The sequence below is a fragment of the Motacilla alba genome, chromosome 4A, assembly GCF_015832195.1.
Source record: "Motacilla alba alba isolate MOTALB_02 chromosome 4A, Motacilla_alba_V1.0_pri, whole genome shotgun sequence".
NCBI classification, from domain to species: Eukaryota; Metazoa; Chordata; class Aves; order Passeriformes; family Motacillidae; genus Motacilla; species Motacilla alba.
In genome coordinates, this window is record NC_052045.1 from 6,641,010 (window position 1) to 6,662,544 (window position 21,535).

General features: G+C 40.7%; 1 protein-coding gene across 2 annotated transcripts in view; it reads left to right on the plus strand.

Annotated features, from left to right (window-relative positions):
- The window catches only part of MAP7D3 (MAP7 domain containing 3), a 43,729-nt gene extending 22,771 nt beyond the window's left edge, over positions 1–20,958 (plus strand). The window contains exons 7-21 of one of the 2 annotated variants that reach the window (XM_038164700.1): positions 1,188–1,292; positions 2,950–3,048; positions 3,426–3,524; positions 4,605–4,730; positions 6,605–6,750; positions 7,146–7,276; positions 7,873–8,117; positions 12,424–12,559; positions 13,660–13,840; positions 14,954–15,058; positions 15,291–15,344; positions 16,131–16,224; positions 16,641–16,839; positions 17,936–18,231; positions 19,529–20,958. In XM_038164700.1, the coding sequence (XP_038020628.1) occupies positions 1,188–1,292; positions 2,950–3,048; positions 3,426–3,524; positions 4,605–4,730; positions 6,605–6,750; positions 7,146–7,276; positions 7,873–8,117; positions 12,424–12,559; positions 13,660–13,840; positions 14,954–15,058; positions 15,291–15,344; positions 16,131–16,224; positions 16,641–16,839; positions 17,936–18,231; positions 19,529–19,536 (2,024 nt within the window). In that variant the 3' untranslated portion in view covers positions 19,537–20,958. Of the gene's footprint in view, positions 1–1,187; positions 1,293–2,949; positions 3,049–3,425; positions 3,525–4,604; positions 4,731–6,604; positions 6,751–7,145; positions 7,277–7,872; positions 8,118–12,423; positions 12,560–13,659; positions 13,841–14,953; positions 15,059–15,290; positions 15,345–16,130; positions 16,225–16,640; positions 16,840–17,935 lie in introns of both variants that reach the window. The other variant, XM_038164701.1, reaches the window with a different exon arrangement.
- Positions 20,959–21,535: the final 577 nt, after the last annotated feature.

The window sequence follows — 21,535 nt, forward strand, 5'->3', positions numbered from 1 at the left end:
TAAAATGCTCCCTTTTTTTTTTTCCTTCTTCTTTTTTTATGTTGGGGAAGCATGCACTAAGCTCAGATCTTCATTTCTAAACTAGATTCAGTAGACCCCCCCTCTTATCCCATGGGGACTTTGCTCTTGTTCCCTGTCCAAGAGCTTCCCATAGGGCTGTCCCTAGGAATCCTTATGTCCTGGCTCTGCCTGTAAGGGGCTGTTGTAGCATGCTGGCAAAGGGAAAAGATGTTGCCTCTGTGGTGAGTAGTGCTGCTGTGTCCTTTGGTATTTATGCACTAATGAGTTCAGATTAATCATCTTTGCTGTGCAGTGTGTCAGTAAAATCGATTACTTGTGTTAGATGTTTAGAATTTCGTGTGTTTGTTGTGCTGGTCTGCACCAGTCTGTGTACATTAATGTTTTCTGCTTACTGAGTTTCTGCAGCAACAGGTACATGCTTTTCCAAGGCTTTCACACTCTGGAGTAGTGTTCATCCTGAAAGTACATTATTTGAAATTAAAAAGCAATGTAATAAACTTGCCACACGAGATGTGATTTTTATGTGTGTATATGTATCTGTATACACATACCAAAAAAAATTAATGCCTCTTGTGGCAGTTTTTTTGCCTGAAAAATTGCAGATTTGATAGGAAACATTAACTGAAGAGTGGTTTTTAGAGAAAATTGGCAATTCCTAAAAATATAGCAACCTTTGTGAAGCAATCAGAAATAGGAATGCTTTCTTGCCTTTCCTTAGGACTTGGTTTTATTCCTCCAAAATAATTTATTTTGGTTTGGATTTATTAACTAGTGATTAAAAAACTGTTTTGACATACCTATGTGGCAGGAATGAAGAAAGAAATTTTCCAGATTTTGTTGTTACTTTCTGTGTCTTGACAGTCTGATAACAGCAGACAACCTCAGTAGCTTTTGTCTTTACATGTTAGGGGCACGGGGTTTAAAAATCCCCTTTTTTGCACACATGTGCATAAATCCTGGCATGACTCTACTAAACTCTACCTTCTCTGTGCCTGTCCCAGCTGGTGCTAGTGGTATCAAGCCTGTCCAAAGAAAAAATTTTGTGTTTGTCATCAAACAAAAGCAGAAATAGCTTTCAGGATGTAATACTTGGAGAGTGAGCTCTCAGCAAGGTGTGAAAGGCTCAGTATGAGGGTGAGTTCTGAAGTTATCACTTCTCTCCACAGGCAGCAAACGCTCGCCCTCCACAGCCAACCTCAAACAGGCGGAGGCTGCCGGGAGCAAATGCCTGTCCTCATCATCTGCAGCTCCTTTAAATGCCTCAGATCGAAGTAAGTGGGGGTGTGTGGCTGCTGGGAGCAGGGCACTGCTCAGCTGTGCCTGGGGAGGAGACAGGAGGTGGAATGAAAACTCCTCCCTCCTCCCCTGCTGTGTGACTCACTTCATATTTTGATCTCAGATGCATTTCATGCAATTTGTTAATCCAGCCTGACTGTTCAGGGCTTTGACCCAGTTGGTGTGATCTCTCTTAGAGGAGAAGAGCGATGGTAAAAACTGCTGGATTTTTTATTTCTGTAATTCTGTTACTAAAGTCAAATCTTGGCGAATGATTCACAGATAATTTCCTATCATCTCTATGGATTTGCATGCCTTAATTCACACCCTAAAATTTCAGCGAAAAATAGTTTTCCTTCTTCTGTTAGACAGCTTCAGTCATTTGATTGCCAATGGGAAGGAAAAAAATCAATTTTGACAAGGAATTGTCCTAATATACTTGTTAAGATAAATAAAAACTATTTGTAGGAGCACATATTTTGACTTGTTTTAGCATGAGATTTTGTTATTTGGAATCTTCCCAGAGTTTCATATGAACCTGCCTATATGACAAATATGGAGGATTTTGCTGTTGCTTTTTTGTTTGTCTAAAATGATGAATAAGCTAAAAGCTGTTTAATACAAGAGCAGATTCAGCTAGGTCTGTGCTGCAGCGTTCTGCCAATCTGCAGCCTCTGATCAAGCAAACTGAACTAAAAGAATCCCTGACATAGACACAGCTAAAGGTGGTTTTGCTGGTTTGTGTTGGAAGGTGATGCAGCAGAAAAATTTGTGCTCATCCACTCTGTGCCTGGTGGGGAAATCAGTGACTATATTTATACTGGCAGGGGCTCTGAGTCACTGGAGGCTGCTTGTGATTTTAAATTATATTTATATATTATGTGTCTGCAGGGTTCAGCTCTGGATATGAGTCAGAAGCAGGACTGTAAAGAACAAATTAAACCTCTTACAAAGGAAGTCACTAATTATCAACTAATTGGGATTGCTTTCAAACTTATTGTCATACCCTGAAATCCTTTGTGAATCCTTAGTCACTTAGGAGAAAATATTCTCATGTGGCCTAAAGTACAACAAATTTGGACTCCAAGTGATCTCTGTGGTCAGGATGTAGAGGGTGACTTAGAGTGATCCTGTGCTCTCAATCTGACACTTGGGGAGAACTGATGGGGAAATTCACAGGACATTAAATACAGCCACAGGATGAACCACATTGCTTCTGTTGTGCATGTGTGCCTGGGGGGGTGAAGGAGCAGAATGCAAAATGAGAAAACGATGCTTGTCCTGGATCAGTGGAGTATCTCCACTTACACTGTGTTCTGTGTTAATCCTAGGCTCACTCATACCCATAGAGAATGTGAGCAATTGTCTTTTAAAATTCTCGTGTATTTTAAAGGTGTACAGGGATGACCTCAGTAGGTCAAACAAGAATCTGTTGTGGCTGACATCCTGCTGCTGTGATCAGAAACATGCAGAAATAAAAGAAATCATGCTTTATATAAAGTGGTTCTTCCCTGATCCAGTTTTTCTGCTTCTGAAGAATTCAGTATTATAAAGCAACTTAATCATTCTTCTCTCTCTTAGGGAAGTGGGGCAGGTGTTGGAGGGGACCTCTGGGCATTTCAGCATAATTAATCCATGCACTTTCACTTCCAGGTACCACAAAGAGAAGTGCCTCATTAAACAGACTGAGTAACAAAGTCCCTCCACATTCCCAGCAGTCAGCACCCAAAGGTTCGCAGGTGGAACAGAAAGGTGCTAGAAACCAGTTTGTTTTGAGACTTGGGAGGCAGTAAATGGGATATTCAAAGATGACTTTAAACCATGTCCCAGTTCCTTTACAAATGTTTTCACTCAGGCATTGATGCAGTCTGTGCACTGTGGCATAAATAGCATTATGCACATTGCAGTGCCAGATATTGGGTAACTGTCTCTAAACCAGCCTTATTCCTCAGAAAAGTGGAAGGGTGGGGGGAAAGACAAATGGTAGCTAAAGCATTTAACTCATGAGAAAATAGTACTTCATGATGATACATTGATGGTTTTAGCTGATTAGTAAAAGCAAATCATGGGATGGCAATTTAGGAAATCATATCTTGTTAAAAATAATCTTCCTTACGCTTGGTCTCTAGGAGGAACAGAAAAGAAGAGGAGCACATCTTTGAGTAGAATGAGTAGTAAACCCCAATCCTCTCCAGAGCTAGAAAAAGTGAAAAAGGAAGAAAAACCAGGTGGTTGTTTCATAAAACTGAATATTTTTTTAAAGCCTTTAAAGTTTGAATAGGCTTGATTTCACTTGTTTCCTAGGCTCTTAAATTTCTAGAACTTTTTAATGGCTTTTTAGTTACCCAGTGTTAAAGATAAAATGGTAAAAGTTAAGTTAAATTTTTACTTCTGGACAGAAGAAGAAATCCTGTAAGAAGGCCTTTGTCTTTATTAAATGGCACTGCAAGCAGTTAGCAACATGTGTCTGCTTAAGAAAGCAATCTTTTTGAGAGCTGGTAGATTGAAGGGTCAGAAGTTGTGAAAATGTCACTGATCTGTTCACTTCTTAGTTAAATCTTACCTTTGCTTTTTTAAGTTCCGTTTCATTATTCAGTTTAAAAGCAACTTCTCTGTTCCTGCTGCTGGAGTAAACCATGTGCATGCAGAAGGAAGAAACCTGTTCTCACTTCAGTCTCTTTTGATCTGTGTATTCCCCACTAGGTTACAAATAACCTCTTTCCTGGGAACTCCTTCTAAACCTGGGGAATAGCACCTTGTCTAATATGTTTTTCCCTCTGAGTTAACAATTCTGAAACTTTCCTTTTTAGCAGCTGTTGCCAACAGTTGAAATTATTTCTGCTTCAGAATCATTCCTGTATGAGAGAATGTTGGGTGCTGTCCATGTGAATCTGTGTGTGCAGGCGATGCTTGACCATAACTGCTGGCTTTGACTTGCAAGCCTTCTGTTTATTATGTCAAAACAGCCTTTCCTGCAATCTGGAGAATGTAGCTCTGAAGAGCTCAGTCAAAGATGTCTCATACTTTGATTGGATCCAGCATTCACCTCTGTTGTACATGTGCCAGTCTCTGCACATTAAAATGACTTGCACTAAGCAAGGCAAGAGCGAGAAGTGCAACCCAAGAGATTGCAGTGTTTAACCCTTCTGTGCTCTTAGTTTGGAATTCCCCCTCCATGACTTCACTACTGTTCTTCCAAAACCGTTCTGATTTGCAACAATGCTCAGTCTTCCTTTGCTTTGTACTGCTTGTCTTTTCCGTGATATGATTTCATGTTGGATCCTTTTTGGTTTGTTCCTGTCATCCAGCTCGTCGCTCCCAGCTCAGTCCCCTGGACAGTAGCGTAATCAGCCGCCTCCTCGCCCCCACCCAGGCCTCCCTAGCTAGGAGTAAAAGTGCTGCTACCTTGTCTGCTGATGGACAGGACCCCTCAGGTAACAGGAGGGCAGCAAAGCCTCAAAGTCTTACACAGTTGCTCTTCAAGCAAGAACTTAGATGGTAGCTGCTAACTGTGCTACATTTCTGTCAGAATCAGACAGTTAATACGTGGTTGTGTGTAATATTACTTACCCAGTATTTTCTGTGGTCATTAATACCCAATTCATATGCTATGTTGCATGTTTACTTTACAAAACCATAAAATAATGTTGGCTTTTAAACTCCAGTGCTGGTTTACTTGCTCTGCAGAGAACCAGATGCTGGTGTTCATTCTGGGGATTTTGTGTGTGGTTTTTTTAACTGACAGAGATCTGCATTTGTACCCTCAACTCAATCTGAGACATTCTGGTTAGAGCAGTACTAGGTTAGGAAAGGGAAAAAAAAAAAAACAAGCAAACCTATAATTTGAAAGTGCAAAACTGTAATTTCTTTAGGGGAACAAACACTTGCAGGAACATGACAATAAGGTTACTTGGAGATAAGTACAGGGAACCCTGAGCTGGCTTCCTTCAGCTGATAGGAGAAGTCAAGGTGTAATAGAAGAGAGAAACCCTGGCTGACTCAAGCAGTTTTGTGTTGGTCCAGACTGACCTGGTATGTCCACACCAGGGCTCAGTTTACTAGAGCAGGAATTTGTATCGTGGGCAAGCCCCCCTAGCTGCATCCCACATGTCCTGGAATTTTTACTGGTTAATTAATAATGCCCCAGTAAATGCATCTCTGGAAGCAATTTAGAGTCCTTTTTCTTCTTTTACCTTACAACTTGTGTTCCCAGTTTTGCTTGTTTCTTCTTTAGTATGAAATCACATCTTAATTTTTTTATCTTACATCATTTCACTTGGTCCTTGTCAGTAATGGTGACATTTCCACACTGTTCCCCTTGTCTAATAATCAGTATTTATTTTTTGAATTGTAGTCAGTAGTCATATTTTACACACCTGTTGTATGTGCTGCTTTTATTTTACCATGAATACTTCAGTTCATGTCATGTGGGGAAATGCCATCTTTTTTTTCTGTTACTGTTAGCATGTGACACTCCCTCTTGCTGAATTAAAGATACATTTTTATAAGTTTCTTTAGAGGTACTTTTTTCATTTCAGTAGAAAAGTACCTGTGCTTTAACACTGTGCACAAACAGAATGCAGGTCTCCTTGCACAAATGCTGCAAATACAAAAATAAAATGTATTTTCCATAAAGTTACAAAAGCAAGTGCTGCATTTGTCACAATTTATTTGAATTATAGATTAAGCCAATATCTAGCTTTAGAATATTTTGGCATCTATATATGCTTATCTGTCTGTGATCATGTTAGTAAAAAAATAATAAGATGAAATTTCTTCCAATATCTTACATGTGAAGAGATTGACACTTCAGGTAGGAAAGGTATCATAGCTAAATAGTTGACCTTTTTCTCTTGATAGATTTCTTTTACACCACCTTTGAAAACAAGGGAGGTTTTCTCGAGTATAGAGGAAACAAGCTTAAAATCTGAAACTCTCATGAAAAAATTGTCAGGAAATATGCTCAGCCATTAAAACTGATGCATTTATGATCGAATGCAACGTGACAAAAATTGAAGCAATGCTGGTGTACTGCAAATTTGGTCCATTTTTGGAAAAGCATTTTATTTTTATCTACTCCAGACTGCTGCTTTCAGAGTGTTTATTCTTGGTGCTGTTGCTTCCCAAGTACTAATTGTGTGGTGGTGTCTGTCTGTGACCCGTTGCACTGTGCACTGCCTGCGGTGTTTCCCTGTACGGTTTCTAACACACACAATCTCTTTCTCTTTTTCTCCCTCTTCCTTCTCTCCTGTTCTTATGCTGTGCACTTGGTTCTTGTTTTGTCTTGTCAAATTCCTAACTTTTATAGAATCTCACCTCTGTCCTCGTTCAGCTTCAGCCAGTTCCATCAATTCCCCAGTCCCAGCTCCTAAAGTGCCGGTGCGCAGCCGTAGCATCGACAGGTTGAAGTCCTCTGTGTCTTCATCTGATGCAAGTTCACCTGATTCAACCCAGGTTTGTTGAAAACCCACAGGAATTAAGTTTCTGTTAATCTGGGGGGTTGAAACAACTCAGGATGGGATCCTGTTTCCCCTCTTTGCTGCTGCTTTCAACAAGCATTAATGAAATGTACAATGGCATTTGCCTGAAAAATACAGAGTATTAAAATCAAATTGGAATTTTATGGTACTTGATCTCTCTTGTATCTTGAAGGCTTATTGTTTGCTACTTATGGTTCCCAAAGTTTAATTTATGTAAAAATTAAACACAGACCAGGTCTGTGTTTTGGAACATAAAGGAAATTGAAAGTGTGTCTTGTTGACCACTTGCTTGTTTGTTGAAATAGCAGCTCCTCTGTCTGCAATGTATTCTAGAGAGTCAGCCGTATTTTGGTTTTATGTATCCTCTAGAAATCAGAGACAGAAAAACCATCCCCAGGTTCTGGTTTGAGGCGCCCTCCCTCACCATCCATGTCTGCCCGTAGAAGATCCCCCTCTCCTGCTAATCTGGTGAAGCGTCCTCCGTCCCCTTCTGCAGTCAGGTACGTGCCCAGGTTAAACCTCTTCTGCAGTCAGGTGTCTGTAAACACCTTTTATTCACCACAGAATGAAGGCTTCTTCCTGTCTCAAGACATCTGAGCTGTTAGAGTTTGGATGACCTATGCTGTGCCTTGTTTGCACAGAACAGTCTTCATTTTGGGTCCAATTTCCCTTTCCCAAAGTAGGGATGGAGCTTTTACTTCAGCCTTTGTTGTGCAGACAAAACAAACCCTAATCTTCTGTGCAGTCTGTGCACTACAACCAGCAAAAGCCTACAAGCTTCTGAATGAAGTGATCCTCCTGTATTAGCATAGGAGGTTTCTAGGAATGGAATCATGAGGTTCATCCTAGATGTGGAGTAAATGGAGATCTGGGCTAGCAGTCCTGTTCTGATGTTAGCCCCAGGTAGCAAGGCTGGGTGCCCAAGGTGTCTTGGAATCCTGGTTTGAGATTTATGGGGAAGGCACCAGTAATTTGTGGGTGGATTTATTTTTAAAAGTGAGGTATGTAATATAAACTAAACAAAGGAGACTGCTCTCCTCAGGTGCGTGCTGGAGGTTTTCATTGTTAGCTCTGAAAGTACTCTTTATTTCAACAGGCAGAAGACTCGCCCACCTTCACCTGGTGTGTCAAAACAAAGGCCACCATCTCCTACTCCAGTCTCTAAACCAGCACCCATCCAGCGTCCATCTCTCACACCAAGTGTTATAAACATTACCAAAAAGAAAACTGAAGCAGAGAGCAAACCAAAGGATAAGAGCACAGAAGGAATAGGACAAGAGCAAGGTGCTTCCCCAGCCTTGGAGAGAGATGCAGGAGCAGCTAGCACAAAGACCAAAGAAGGTGGGTGTTCCTCAGTGTCTGACTCACTCCTGCTCCAGGCCTCTGCAGTGTGTGCTAGGAGTGGGGAGACAACTGGCTCGTGAGGCAGAGCCCTGGAGGGTAGGATGCTTTAAGGCAGAACCTGCTCATTGCTCATTGTATAATAGTTTTTCATTATTTGACTTTGGGATATGAATTTTAATGCAGTTATTGATTTCTTTAACTCGGATATTTAAGTCAGGAGCTTTCAATATTACTACTTGTACTGTAATTTTAAGAAAAGCAGAAATCCTCTTTGCCTTTTGGGCTTCAGCTGCTCTAGCTAAGGGATCTACTAGCTTAGGTTTGTAAAGTCAGTAGTTAAACTACACAGAGGTCTTTGAGTTCAGTTGGTGGTTCTTAAAGTGCTCCTGTAGAGACCTTCTTGGAGGACAAAATCAGCTCCTGTTCATCACAGGATGAAAGTTTTCACAATGCTTGAAGGCTGCCTTGGCCTAAATTCCAGTGAGTGTGTAATCATTGCTACCTTGGGAAGAGTGATCAGTTCACAAGTCACACTGAGAAGTTATCCTGGTAGATTAAGGAGCCATATACCAGATAAGTAATTAGTGTTTAGTCCTCTTCATTGCGCCACGTGAGCCTGGCCTCTGTCCCTGGGGAAAATGCCAGCTGCCATCTCCAACAGAGAGCCTTCTGATGAGGTCTGGCAGGCAATTCACTGTGCAGAAGGACTTAGGGGACCCTTGACAGGAAAAGGAGGGATCTTTAGAATATAAGTTACAGCCAGTGGGCAGTGCTGGGGGTGAGTCCCTTGCACACCAGGTAAGTGGGAACATCTTGCTGCACGTTACTGCATGTGCCGTTCCTGTGTGCTTCCCTGGGCTGCTCCTGCTCTCTGCCACTTCTGAGGCTCCTTCTGATATGGCTTCTGTTGGATGTGAAGAGGTGTCATTCAGCTGAAGAACTCGTGGTAGAGCTCTCTGGGCATGTGTTCTGTGGAAGGAAGCCTGGCTGTCCGAGGTGGATGTTTGTACGAAGTCGTGCATCCGTCTTTCCTGTCATGTCCTTTGTCTTTACAGTCAGAACATCCATCCCTCAGTGTGCTGCCATACCATGGATAAATGTCTTTTGTGCCTCAGAGCATCATCACTTCTGATCAATGTCATCAGTTGCTTGAAGCCTCTATAAGAATGTGTCCTAGTCCTGTATCTTCCAGTTGTTCTGGAACAAGAACCTCTGTCCTTGTTCCTTGGATGCCTGATCTGTCTCCTCTCTACACTGACTTCTGAAACTGTATTAACCCAGTTTATCTGTTTTGCTTTTAGTTTATTTCTAATCTCAAAATAGTCATCTTTGTAGTGATTCCTACTGGGGCTGGGCAAAGCCCTTTTTCTTTGTTTGACACATAGAATGAAAGGAAATAGTGGGCATGTTCTTCAAAATAAGAGATTATTTCATTTCTCTCTTTGAATATTTTGGTACACTGCAATATTGCTATGTGAGGCAAAATCTTTTTTCTTAAGAAATTCCTTTCAGTTTTCAAGGCAATTTTCATTTCACAGGTCTGTGTCAGCAGTTCACCCCATGGATGGGTGCAATTCCCTGTCCCAGACAGCTTCTGAAGTCAGAGCACACCAGTGAATGGCATGTGGCAAATCAGTCTCTAGGTCTTGTAGGTTTAGCCTACTTTCAGCTTTGTGCACTTGTATCTTCATCCCATCTCTTCTCCTTCAAATTGAACTTGTTTGCCTGTTGCTGAGAGCAATCAAGTTTTTGTCTTGTTTTTTTGTGTCTTCCTCCTGCAATATACTGTTCCGCAGTAAAACACTTTTTATTTTTCAGTGACTGGAGCAGTTGTCATTTCTGGCAGCAGCCTCTCGCAGCTTCTCTGAGAATTAAAAGGCTTGTTCAACTTAAAGCATAAGAAGTGCTCCTTCATGAGCTCTCACCTTATGCATGATGATAGGTAATAAACTATCATGGAGCCTCACATTTTGTATCTGGGTATTGAAGGCTTTGAAATATGATTCCTAGATTAATTGTGAATTAATTACTTACCTTGAAACCTGTTAGAATCTTCCCTCCACCTAGCTAGTACTACATTTTGCAAGTGTTCAGAGATTGTTTCTCTTGCCTCTTTCTCTCTTTCCCCTTCCCTTACAAAAAGGGAAGTCCTTTGATAGAAAGAACGACTGGGAGTACAAGGAAAAGGAAGCTGAGTGTAAAAGGCTGTCAGAATTTTCCTAAGGCATGTTAGCAATAATAGGAAATTTCATGTCCTGCCCTGTGGAAACAGCCTGTACAGGGGTACATGGAGATGAAAACAGTGTTGAAGTACCCATATGGAAATCATCAATAAAACTGCAGAAGTGAGAAGGCAGTGGGCAGGTCCTCAACTCTTTCTTCTTTTTTTCCCCCTGTTCTTTCCATATCTGCAGTGTTCTGAACTGTTGTGACTAATTTTCTTCTGTCAATAGAAGATATCATACTTAAGCTGTCATCATGCTGTAACCCTAGAATTTAAGTCTAAAACCTTTAGGCTTCTTGCTGAGCATTAGGTTGTCTTATTTAGGTTCAGTTTTGAGGGGAAATAGGTTAAACCTGACATTAAGTGTCAGCCAGGTTTGATACAACTGGGAGATGGCAAACATGCAACAAAAAATGGCCTCTGCTGAGAAAAGTGAGTAGTCTGAACAGAAAGTACACTCATATGGCAGAGGAAGAGAGACATTTTGACTTCTTCGTGGCTATACACTGGCAACAGTAAATGAAAACTAGTAAGTTACAGAATATTGGAAGAAAAGCATCTGCCTGTCTTGAATAGGCAGATCTGCTAAAGGTTTTGTAAATGCAAAATGGTCTTTCTTGCTCAGGAGAAGGAGGACCCCTTTTGACTTTGGAACACTCATGGCTGATTTTTGTTACTACCAACATCACTGCACCTTTTTCCCACATCCGAAGCAATGTGTTGTCTGGGGAGGTGGTGTTTTCTCAGCTTTGGATAAATCTAAATGTTAGAACACTCTCTATGCCTGCACTACATCAGTGTTGAAATGCTTTCCCTAGGACTGCAAGAACAATTTTTTATGCACAAAAGACAGCCATGATTCCGCTGCTGAGAGTTTGCTGTGTGTAATTATACCCTGCAGCTGCAGGTAGTGATTATGTGTCCATGGGGCCCAAACAGCTTTTCAGGTATTAAAGTTCCTAATGATGACATTGTGTTTTGAATGATTTGTCTTCAGGTCAGAAGTAAAACAAGTGGTCAAACCCTGATGTCATAGTTCATTAAAATTACCTTGACTTCAAGGCTTTATAAGTGTTAAGCAAACATACATGGGCTGATCTGTGAAATGTTCAGGAGAAAGGCAGGTCCTCCCCAACATTATGGTACTGCTGCTCTACTGACATCAAGAGCTGATTCTCTGAATGTTCAGATGATGAGCTCTTAAATCACATTCAGACTGAAATATTTCTAGGGAATAACTGATAGAAATCAGAGTTCTTTCAGTATACATATTGAGAGCAGCTGGATGGCAAGATGGTTCTGTTTTGACTTTTTTCCTGATATTAATTAGTAATAATGCCTCTGATGTTCAGACACCTGAACACCAGGCAAGTCATGAAGAAGCATAAACAGCAGGACCTGCAAAGATCTACTCACCTGGTGGTTGAAGCTGTTTTGATCTCCATGTAAATTGGAAATTGATTTGTTGCTGATGTATAGAAATATGGTATTACTGAAGTCATTAGTATGTGCCTTCAGGGCCAGATAAAATGATGATCATTTGCACACTAAGATACTTGTAAATACAAGGGCATGAATGTTAATGTTATGAAACAAGAAAAAAAGAAGAATGATAATTTCTTCTTTAGGGTCCTGTGTGTTCAGTTTTATTAGAAGGAAGCGAAAGGTATTTCCTAAAGCAGTTTTTTTCCAGTTTTCTTCTCAGTGTTCAAGCATTACAGAAATGAGGATGTCTTGTCAGACACATGTTTTTAAATGCTATGATAATTGGAGAATATCTTTAAGTGGAATATGGCTTTTATTTTATGGTTTTTTATTTATCTGGAATATGGCTGGATCAGTGTTGAAATGAGCTGTTACTGTTTCAGTGTCAGTGAGATATTGTGGCTCTGCATCTTCAGGGCTGCCCTTTGGCTCTTGCAGGCCTGTTGCAGATAAGGGTGCAATCATTGTGTGATGAGCACTGATGGAAAAGATACTGAATCAGTTGGCCATAAGATCTCATCTCACAGAGATAACATCTTTCATAATTTTATGTTCCTGGAACTTTCTAACAGCAAATTCTTTTAACCTTTACAGAATCAGGTAGTAAAACAGTAGCAGGGACCACCACAGCTGAAGAAGCTGCTAAAATCCTGACAGAGAAGCGACGTCTGGCACGGGAGCAAAGAGAGCGTGAAGACCAAGAAAGAATTCAGAGGCAAGAAGAGGAAAGGTAACAACTGAGGGGAAGAAAGGGATGCTTTCAGTGATGGCGCGTGGTTGGAAAGGACACTCCAGCTGTATATGTTTTCTAAGTTTTAATTTAAGGTCCTGCAAATGTTAATACAGTTCCTGAAACTGAGTGGCACTGGCACCAACCTGGGACAGGTTACTGTGTGTAACATCAGTTTGTATCTCAGTACACATGTAATGCACAGTCCCTGTGAAATTGCTGCTTCTTTTTCCTTTCAGACACCAGTGGAGCTTTTGTTTCACAACTAGAATGTGCTTTTTGCACTGCTTGTGTTTGGTTTGAAAGAGTCAAACTCTCTGTATTAAACTTCCCTTTCATCAGCTTAGGCAGTGGTTTGATGGTCTCACTTTAGTGGTACGAAATATGGATCAGAAATGTTGCAGGCAAGTAATTCAAAGTGTTAAATCAATGTGCACTTGGTTCACTGCATAGAAGTTGTTAAAATGAATGGCTAAGTTAGTGTTGACTAACTTTATTCCAGATAAACAGCAGGTCACCTGTCTGCTTCTGTAAACAGGGTGGAATGTCAGATTTTTTGGTTTCCAGTTGCAGATATGAAGCTGTCAGAAATTTGCATATAATCTGTTCTAGAAATATGTAATCAGATCTGCTCTGTATGTCTGCAAGAGCTGGCAGTGTGCACCTTCAGTGTATCTCTGAATTCAGGCTATAGAAGAAGAGTCTTGTAGGAAATCCCACTACATTTCTGTTTGACAGTGATTGTAAGCTTCATTCATGTCATGGTTGCAGATGGTTTTTATTAAATGGTCATTGCTTAATCCAGTTCTCAATCAAACATTCCATTATTGGAACAACCTCCCTTGACTTAATTAGCAAAGATATTTTTATTTTTATTATTCACAGATAATTTCTTCCAACTTATTCCAGTTTTTGCTTTGACAAGTCTGGATGGTGGCATTTGTAAATCCACACCAGAAAGTGTCTTTATGCAGTTATTTCTGACTGCCTAGAACTTTCTTGCTTTCCTACTCTTGTCTCTTGTGCATGCACACTTTTAAAGAAATAAATACACTTTTAAAGAAATAAATACCCAGTAATCTGTACCTTGGAAATCCTAGAATCAGAGAAGAAGAAATGGCCAGGAGAGCAGCTGAGGAAAAAGCGCGACGGGAGGAGGAGCTCTGGAAGCAGGAGGAGGAAAGGAGACTGACTTACGAGGAGCAGCAGAGACAAGCTGAGGAGGAGAGGACCCGCCGGGAGCAGGAGGAGCAGGAAAAACTGGCAGAGCTTCAACAGCAGGTCTGTGGCTCCAGCTGGGCTCCTGATGGAAGCTGCTGCTGTGGTTTCAAGAGGGTTGTCTTTGATTTTTCTTTCACAGAATGGTTTTGACAAATCTCTGTCAGGCATGATGTGAGGCTGAGTTCATCCTGTCTGAGATGGATTTGAGACTGTCTGTAGGTCTTTTCCTTGCCCTGGTCTTTGTGATTTTTATTTTTTTCCCCTAGCATTTAATAACTTCAAGTGTGGGCAGAAGCAGCTATTTTGGAATATTTTTTTTAGTCATCAGGGATGCCGTTTTGGGTATGTAAAATATTTGTACTGAGCCCACTTTACCAGCAGACTGTTGTGAGTTACAAGGTGATGGTCTGTCTGGAAAGTAATCTGGTTTACTCTGATTCCTCTCAAAGAAAGATTGGTAGTATTTCCAAGTCTGCTTTTCCTGTTGCTGAATAGTCTTCCACAGCAAGTACCTTTACAAAGGCATCCTTTGAACTGAAGGGAGCAGTTCTGCAGAAAGCAGGCTTTCCTTAAGTTAGATTAATTCTGAAAACTGAAGCAGTTTTACATTGAAATTATTTGTGTTCAGAGAGCTGTGAAGGGCTTTGCCATGTGTCTGGATATTTCTTTTAATATTTGTTAACAACAGTTACTCAGAGTGCTAACTGTCTTTCTATCTTCTTTCCAGTTATACTAGAAAAGATTTTCCAGTGTAGAAGGAGTAGAAAATGTTCAGCACCAAGTGTCTTGGTGGCAATACCCAACTGCCAAGATTTTTAAGTTAACCTTGACACATTTAGAATTTAATTGCTGTCTTGTTACCTTATAGATTGTCCTCGTTAGCCAAATGTTCATCCCAAAGCATAGTCTGAACAGCAATGTTCAGTAGTTCAGCAACATTTAGAACATTTGCATTACCTCAATATAGTTGGTTTCAGTTTTTTAATGTCATAGTAATATATATTTTTTGTCAGTAACTAGGTAATTGACATTTAGTTGTAATGTGTGGTCATATTGAATAGTGATTGTCTGATGTTCCTGTCTGTGTTGAACCAGATTCTGTAACTCCTTTGCTTTTTACTGTGGGGAATAAGTTATTCACTGGGTGCTCTCTTCTTTTTGTTTTATTTTCAGAGAGAAGAAGCTGAAGCAAAAGCTCAAGAAGAGGCTGAAAGACAGCGACTGGAAAGAGAGAGGATTATGCAGCAAAATATGCAGGAGAGGCTTGAAAGGAAAAAGGTAGCCTGTTTTGAATTCTCAGCCTGAAATGAACAGGCAAATGGTTTCAGATGCAATTAAATAGAAGGGTGTTTTTTAAAGGCTTCCAGCTCTGGTTTGTGAAATTTAAAAACAGTGATGAAAATAGCACACTCATGAAATATGAAAATGTATTATGATTGATGAAATTTAACCAGAATGCTGAAATACAAAGCTCTGTATGTCATTGTAAATGTTCTCCATGTTTTAACAGAGAATCGAAGAAATAATGAAAAGAACACGGAAATCAGATCAAAACGAATCCAAGGTACTTTTCTGTTTGGATCTGTATAATGACAGAAGAGGATTTTTTGCCTTGTATCCTGTCTTCCTCTGTTATCCTTACACAAAATGGCTTCCACAGGAAGTGCAGAGTTCTGGTGCACCAGAATAATTTCCAGTAGCTTGCCATGGCAGACATTCTTCTGCTTGGCTTGCTGTGGGAAGAGTCTTTGTTACATTTTTGTTCCAGGCCTAGAGACACAATGTTATCTGGTGTTCTCACTTCCAGACTGGTTTGTAAACCACAGGTTTAACCAAACACTGGTTAGTAATGGATTTTTTTGTTTTAACTGTGTGCATTCTGCCAGGACTGTTTTTTCCCAGAAAACTTAGGTTTCTGGCATCATCTGTTTGCTTAAAGTGAGTCTTGAATTCTCTTTGGATTGCTGTTGCTACAGAAAACTGGATGTATTTTTGTTAATGCAGTGACCTAAGTTTTGTGAAAAATTGTGCATATTGAAGAATAGTTGTTCCTCTTTGAACATTCAAATAGTCAAGTCTTCCAATAGCTGAAAATCAATAAAAATTTAGCACACACCTTGGAGAAAAGAGGGGGAAAGCAGCTCAGGAATAATAGGTGGGATGTGGAAGTGGGTCCCACAGGCTCTGGTTCTGCAGAGCACGTGGTGCTGGGTGACCTGATTGCCTGTGAGCCTTTGAACTCATGTAGCCTCACTTCTGGGCACAGGATGGTCTTGTGTGGGAGCTGTGACTGAATTTGGGAAACTGTGGAGGACAGGGAGTGGTTCCAAGTAACACTGTGGCAATTCAGTTGCAGAATGAAGGGAAGTCTGCCTCGGAGGTGATGGAGGGAGAGGATATTGAGGAGGAGGAGGAGCTGGGTCTTGAGAAGACGGATCAACCAGGTAAGGAAGCTGAGTGAGTCAGGCCTGGGAGGCAGCGAGTTTCAGTGATGTTTAAGCTCTGTTGGAAAGGTCAGTCCTAACAGCACTGGGATGGCCTGAGACACCAGTCCCAGAGATGCCAGGGGGATTCCCTTCTTGAACAGAGAATCAGTCAAAATGATTTGAGAGTGAAATTCAGGCAGCATGCTTTCATTTTACAAGTGGATTTTTGAAGATGAAAAACAAATTTCATGTTGATGTAGGCAGCTTGTCTACAGACAAATGAATCTATTGAAGCCAAGTGCCTCGTGTTTTGGCTAGGAAGGGTTATTTTGGCACTTGTATTTTATTCATTTAGAACAGCAATTCTGCTACTCACATTCTTTTTTTCCCTTGTATTTAATTTTCTCTCCTCCCCCCCTCCCTGCAACATTCAGGAAAGCTAAATGGTGTTGACTTGCTCCAGGACATCAAGGGGGAGGCAGAGGATTGTGTAGAGACTGCACAAAACATGATCTCTGCAAAATCTGAGGCACAAGATGAGTCAGAGTTGAAGGCCAGTGAAGTGTTCATGAATGGAAGTGACTTGAAAAATGATGAGGGGTCTCCGTCTGTTACTGAGCTAAAGGATTCCAGGTGAGTCTGCTGTACTGTGGGAGCACTTAGCTCTCACACAAGAGAGCTCTTGTCTGTTTAAATGAATGCAGTGCTGTCTGCAGCACCTTGCTGGCTCTGTGGTGTCTGTGTGCCTTTCTCCAGCCATGTGGTGTGTGCTGTCAGCTCACAGCCCTGCACAGAGCAGGTAGATCAGCATAATTGTTTGTTTAGGTGGCACCATGTTAACAGTGCTGCCTTTGCTGAGAAGTGAGACACAGCCAGCAACATGGCAATGTTGATTATAAAAACTGACATTGCCTTGAAGCCTTTTCCATTTAAATGCCTTGCAGTTCTTCTCATTAACGAAACATTGAACAAGAGGGAGGAGGATAACACTGAAAAGGAAGAATAACCTACAGAAAGCTCTAGAATGCTTTCAGTTGTGCTGAAGCACCAGATACAATGCAGAAGTCTCCCTTAGTGAGGAATTTGGGTTTTTTACTGTTTCAATTTTTTTTTTTTTACATAAAGCTTTTTCATCTACTACTGGAAAATTTGTCCTCTGATGCTTGTTCCATTTGCTCATCTAAATGCTAATGATTTAGAAATGACATTGTGAACACTTTTTTAAAGTAATGATAAATTTATGTCATTCCTCCAGTGATGGAATATAAAGATGGTTCCATGATTGTCCTAAGAATGGGTGAAAATTGATCCATAATTGGGGTTTAGCTTTTGAATCTGTTTTAAATATTGCTGGTCTTCTGAGACTTAGTGTTCAAAAAGTCTTAGCTGGAGGAAAGAAAGGAAAAATGCACCCTACAAAAATCAAGACTTAATAATCAAAGCTTTAAACTTGTTACATTCTTATATCAAATTTCTAGAGGCAGAAACCTTACCTGAGGGCTGTTGGTATAGTAAAAAATGGGTCTATATTGCAGAGTTCTTCCCCATTGACTCTTGGAGGGGAGATCCTGTGTGGCAGCTGAAGCTTGTCTGGCAGTGCCCTGTGGGATATTCAGTGCTTTGCAGAGTATGCAGACTGTTAATTATCTGTCCTGGAATCAATGTAAAGGTTAAACATGTGGAAACTGCAACACAAGCTTTTTATTTTTCCATTCTCTGTTTTTTGTAGTCATCCTGCAAAAGAAGTGGTTATTGATGACTTGGGGAAGTTGAGTGTTCATGAAGCTGATCATACAATTGGACTTATTCAGAATCTTAATGGAAAATCTGGTTCGTGGACTTTTGAGGAGTTCATTGATGTTGGAGTACATTCCAAGTCAACCAAACTGAGCTCAGACAGCATCTCTGCTGGTAACTGTAATCAAAACTTGAATGATGCTGCTATACTACCTTCTAGCCCCAAATTGGCTTTTGAGGAAGATGGTGCAGTGAATTCATTGACCAAACCTATAGATGCTTCATCAGGTAATCCAAGCTGACTTCCCTGTCTGTCTCTTCCCCTGGCTAGGCAATTCACCTCCTTGCATTTTGCTCTCCTTGCCTTAACTACAGCTTCTTATTTTCAAGGCACTGTTTCCAATGTGTAGACTGGAGGGAAGGCTCTTTCTTTAGTGCTTTTAACTTGAATTCTGTCAAAAGGAGTCACCAACTGATGCCTTTTTAGGGACTTGAGAAGGCCCAACATTAAGGCTCTTCCAAAGACACAGCTGAGCCCTTGTGAAGTTCCAAACAGCATTGAAGCTCATATGTTGTACTTTAAGGTTTTTCTAAAACATGTTAAATGGCACATGTTACTTTTGAAGATACAAAATAGTTTAAAGGGTGTCTGATGTAACTCTACACACCAGACCTTTTCACTCCTAGGCATGTTCTGTTTTTGATGCTGACCTGTGTGGTCTAACAAGGTCTCTTCAGACTCTTAGTGTATTGGCTGTCCTCTCTACTTACTGTAGAACAGTCTTTCACTTCACTAAGGCAAGTAACACCAACCTGAAATTCCACAGATGGTTGTGTTACATTTTGGGAGGAGTAATAAAGCTGGACACAAAATATTCTGAATTTTCTGAAAGAGGCAGGGCTGCATCTCAAGCCACATGTACTTGAGAAGCCAAGCCCTGATGCAGTGCAGTGCATAGTGGGTCAGAGAAGCTTCAGAAGCCAGTTTATGTGAGACTGGACTTCTCTGGTGTTGGAGCCAAACCCCAAAGGGCTGTTTTCACAGGAGATCTCTTTCCATGGGATAAATGACTGTGTGATCAGTTGAAGTGAACACTAGTGGAAGAACAAGCCTTGCTATCCACGTTCTTTGATTAAAGTGTAGCACTTCCCTAGACTGAACTGTTTCCTGAACTGTTTCTCCTCTGTCACTCTGCGTCTGGTGAATTTTAGTTCATGGGCACACCCTGATGGGGGCTTCCCTTGAGGCCACAGCAGACAGGGCCATGGGAATAGACAAATTTACTGTGGTTCTGCTGGTCACTTTTTCTTGTGATCAGACTCATTAACTTTTTAATGAAGTGTGGCCTTTTAATTTTGAACTTGAACGTTTTTAAATGTAAAACAGTTTAAGAATTCTGTACGTAACTTTGAGAACTAATATTCCTGTAAAAAGAAAGAAAACCTACTGTGCTGGTTCTGGACTGTAAGTGACCAAGTGGTTCTGTCCTCACTCCTGGATGTAGACTGACAGTGATGATGGATGCATGTGGCATACACACAGTTATGATGGTTAAATGTTTTCTTTTCTTTGCTCTTTGGACAGAACTGTGAACACTAGAGACCTGGAAATAATCTGATTGCACTTCAGTAATCCAGTGTTTTCTCAAGTACCGAAGGCCTTGTTTTGAAAAGCTGCTTGTTTACCTTTATCCATCTTCAAGTTTGCAAAAAACAACAGGGGAGGGATGACAAACTTCTAATTTGCACCTTGAAACATTTCAGGGAAACTGTTGTGCTAATGTTCTTTTTTGTTTGTTTAGCTAATTGTTAGATAAGGTTTCCTAGTTCCAGTATTTCTTGTTTCTCCTTTACAGTCTTTACAGTAACCTGATTGAGTCTTTATTATTATCATTATTATTATTATTATTATTTTTGTATCAGTATCATGTAGAACATGCCACTGGAGGCTCCCCACTTAGCCGCAGACTTTGCATATTTCTAAAATGATCTTGATGAAATAAAAGACTCACTCAGTGTATGTTAAAGCTGAACTCCCTTTTTAATGTCTAGAAAAATGTTGTTGCTTGTTGGTTCATGTGCTATTTAAAAATGCAAAATTGAGTATCTTCAATTTTGAATGGAGAAGAAAAATTCCTTATTATCTAATGTGAAAATATTGGCAGTTTCAAAATGCAAGTGTTGTACCATCACTAATATGTTTTAATCTATTGGCAAACATCAAAAAATTTTTCAGCATGTGCTCAAATATATTACAAAAATGTTAAGTCCCTAGATTTGTCTGTTGGTGCAGTTTAAGGTGTTAGGCTTTTAAAAATGTTTTCCTTTTGAATTACTTATTTATCTACACTTTTGGAAGTATTATTTTATTGTGTACATAACAGTATTAGAACATGTTTTGTTCGTGTTAATTATTCCAAGTGTTCCAGTTCCAGCTCTATAACAGTGGCTGCAAACTGCATATATATTTCCCTTCCCCTAAAGCCTGCATTAAATAATCTATTTAACCTGAATTTGCCTGCTTTTTTCAGCATGAAGAGTTTAACGAAGCATCTTCTGAAAATTGCTACTAAAAGTAATAATGCAGCCTTGTTCTGATGTCTCCTGTAACAGATAGACTGGATAGGTCATTGATTTGAAGAGTAGCTCTCTCAAAACCTGCTACAAGCCGTGGGCTGCTCCCTCAGTGGCAGAGGTGCAGCCCAGCAGCAGCTGTGTGTGCTCTGCCTTGCTGGAACTACACCTGTGCTTTCCTCGACACCTCAGCTGCAACAGGAGCCCTCAGCCCTCTCCCTCTTGCTGTTCAGAGATCCTGTAGAGCTGTTTTAGACTTTAGAGCAGTGCCTTAGGTGAAAGGAGAACTGTATTTTTGTATGATAGCTGTTTGTTCTGGCAGAGACAATCATTCTAACAAAGATGCCGGTATTTTTTCTGTGCTGAGATTTGTTGGCTGGTTTGATCCAGCCCTGTGTAAATACGTGTGCACAGTTAAATAAACTTTGCAGTTGAACAATGCTTTATTTCTGTAATGTTAAATGTGACCTTACTAGGCCTCTCCACCCCTTGCCATGCTGTCCTGCCTTGGGATGCTCTCTGGTGCTGCTCTAACTACTCCAGATTCTCACACTAGCAGCCTGTGTGGTTGGGAAGGGGTTTGCACTAACACCTTCAGCTCTTGCTGTGTTTGTCTGTGCTGATGGCATGTTCTGCACCGAGGAATTCTTTAACCTGCTTTTCCCTGCCAGCCTTTGCCTTTCCCCTGCAGCAGCAGCACCTCTGTGTTGTGAGGGTGAGTCCAGCAGTGGAGCAGTGACCAGCGAGAAGCTGCCTTTTCATTTTCCTGCAAGGGTTCTTTATCAGTTGTTGAAAGGGAATGGCTGGAGCAGATCCAGTTGATAAAGTATTTCACTACTGTGGAAAAAAACCTCCTCAAACCAGCATTCAGGTTGCTGCAGCATGGTGGATCTGTGCATGAACAGTGGCTGTACATATGCTCTCCAAAGGGCTTTTTCATACAGGCTGTTTCTGGCAGATGGTCCAGTGTCAGTTATATATTAAAAAAAAATTAATTAGTTTATGGAAATTGTTGCTT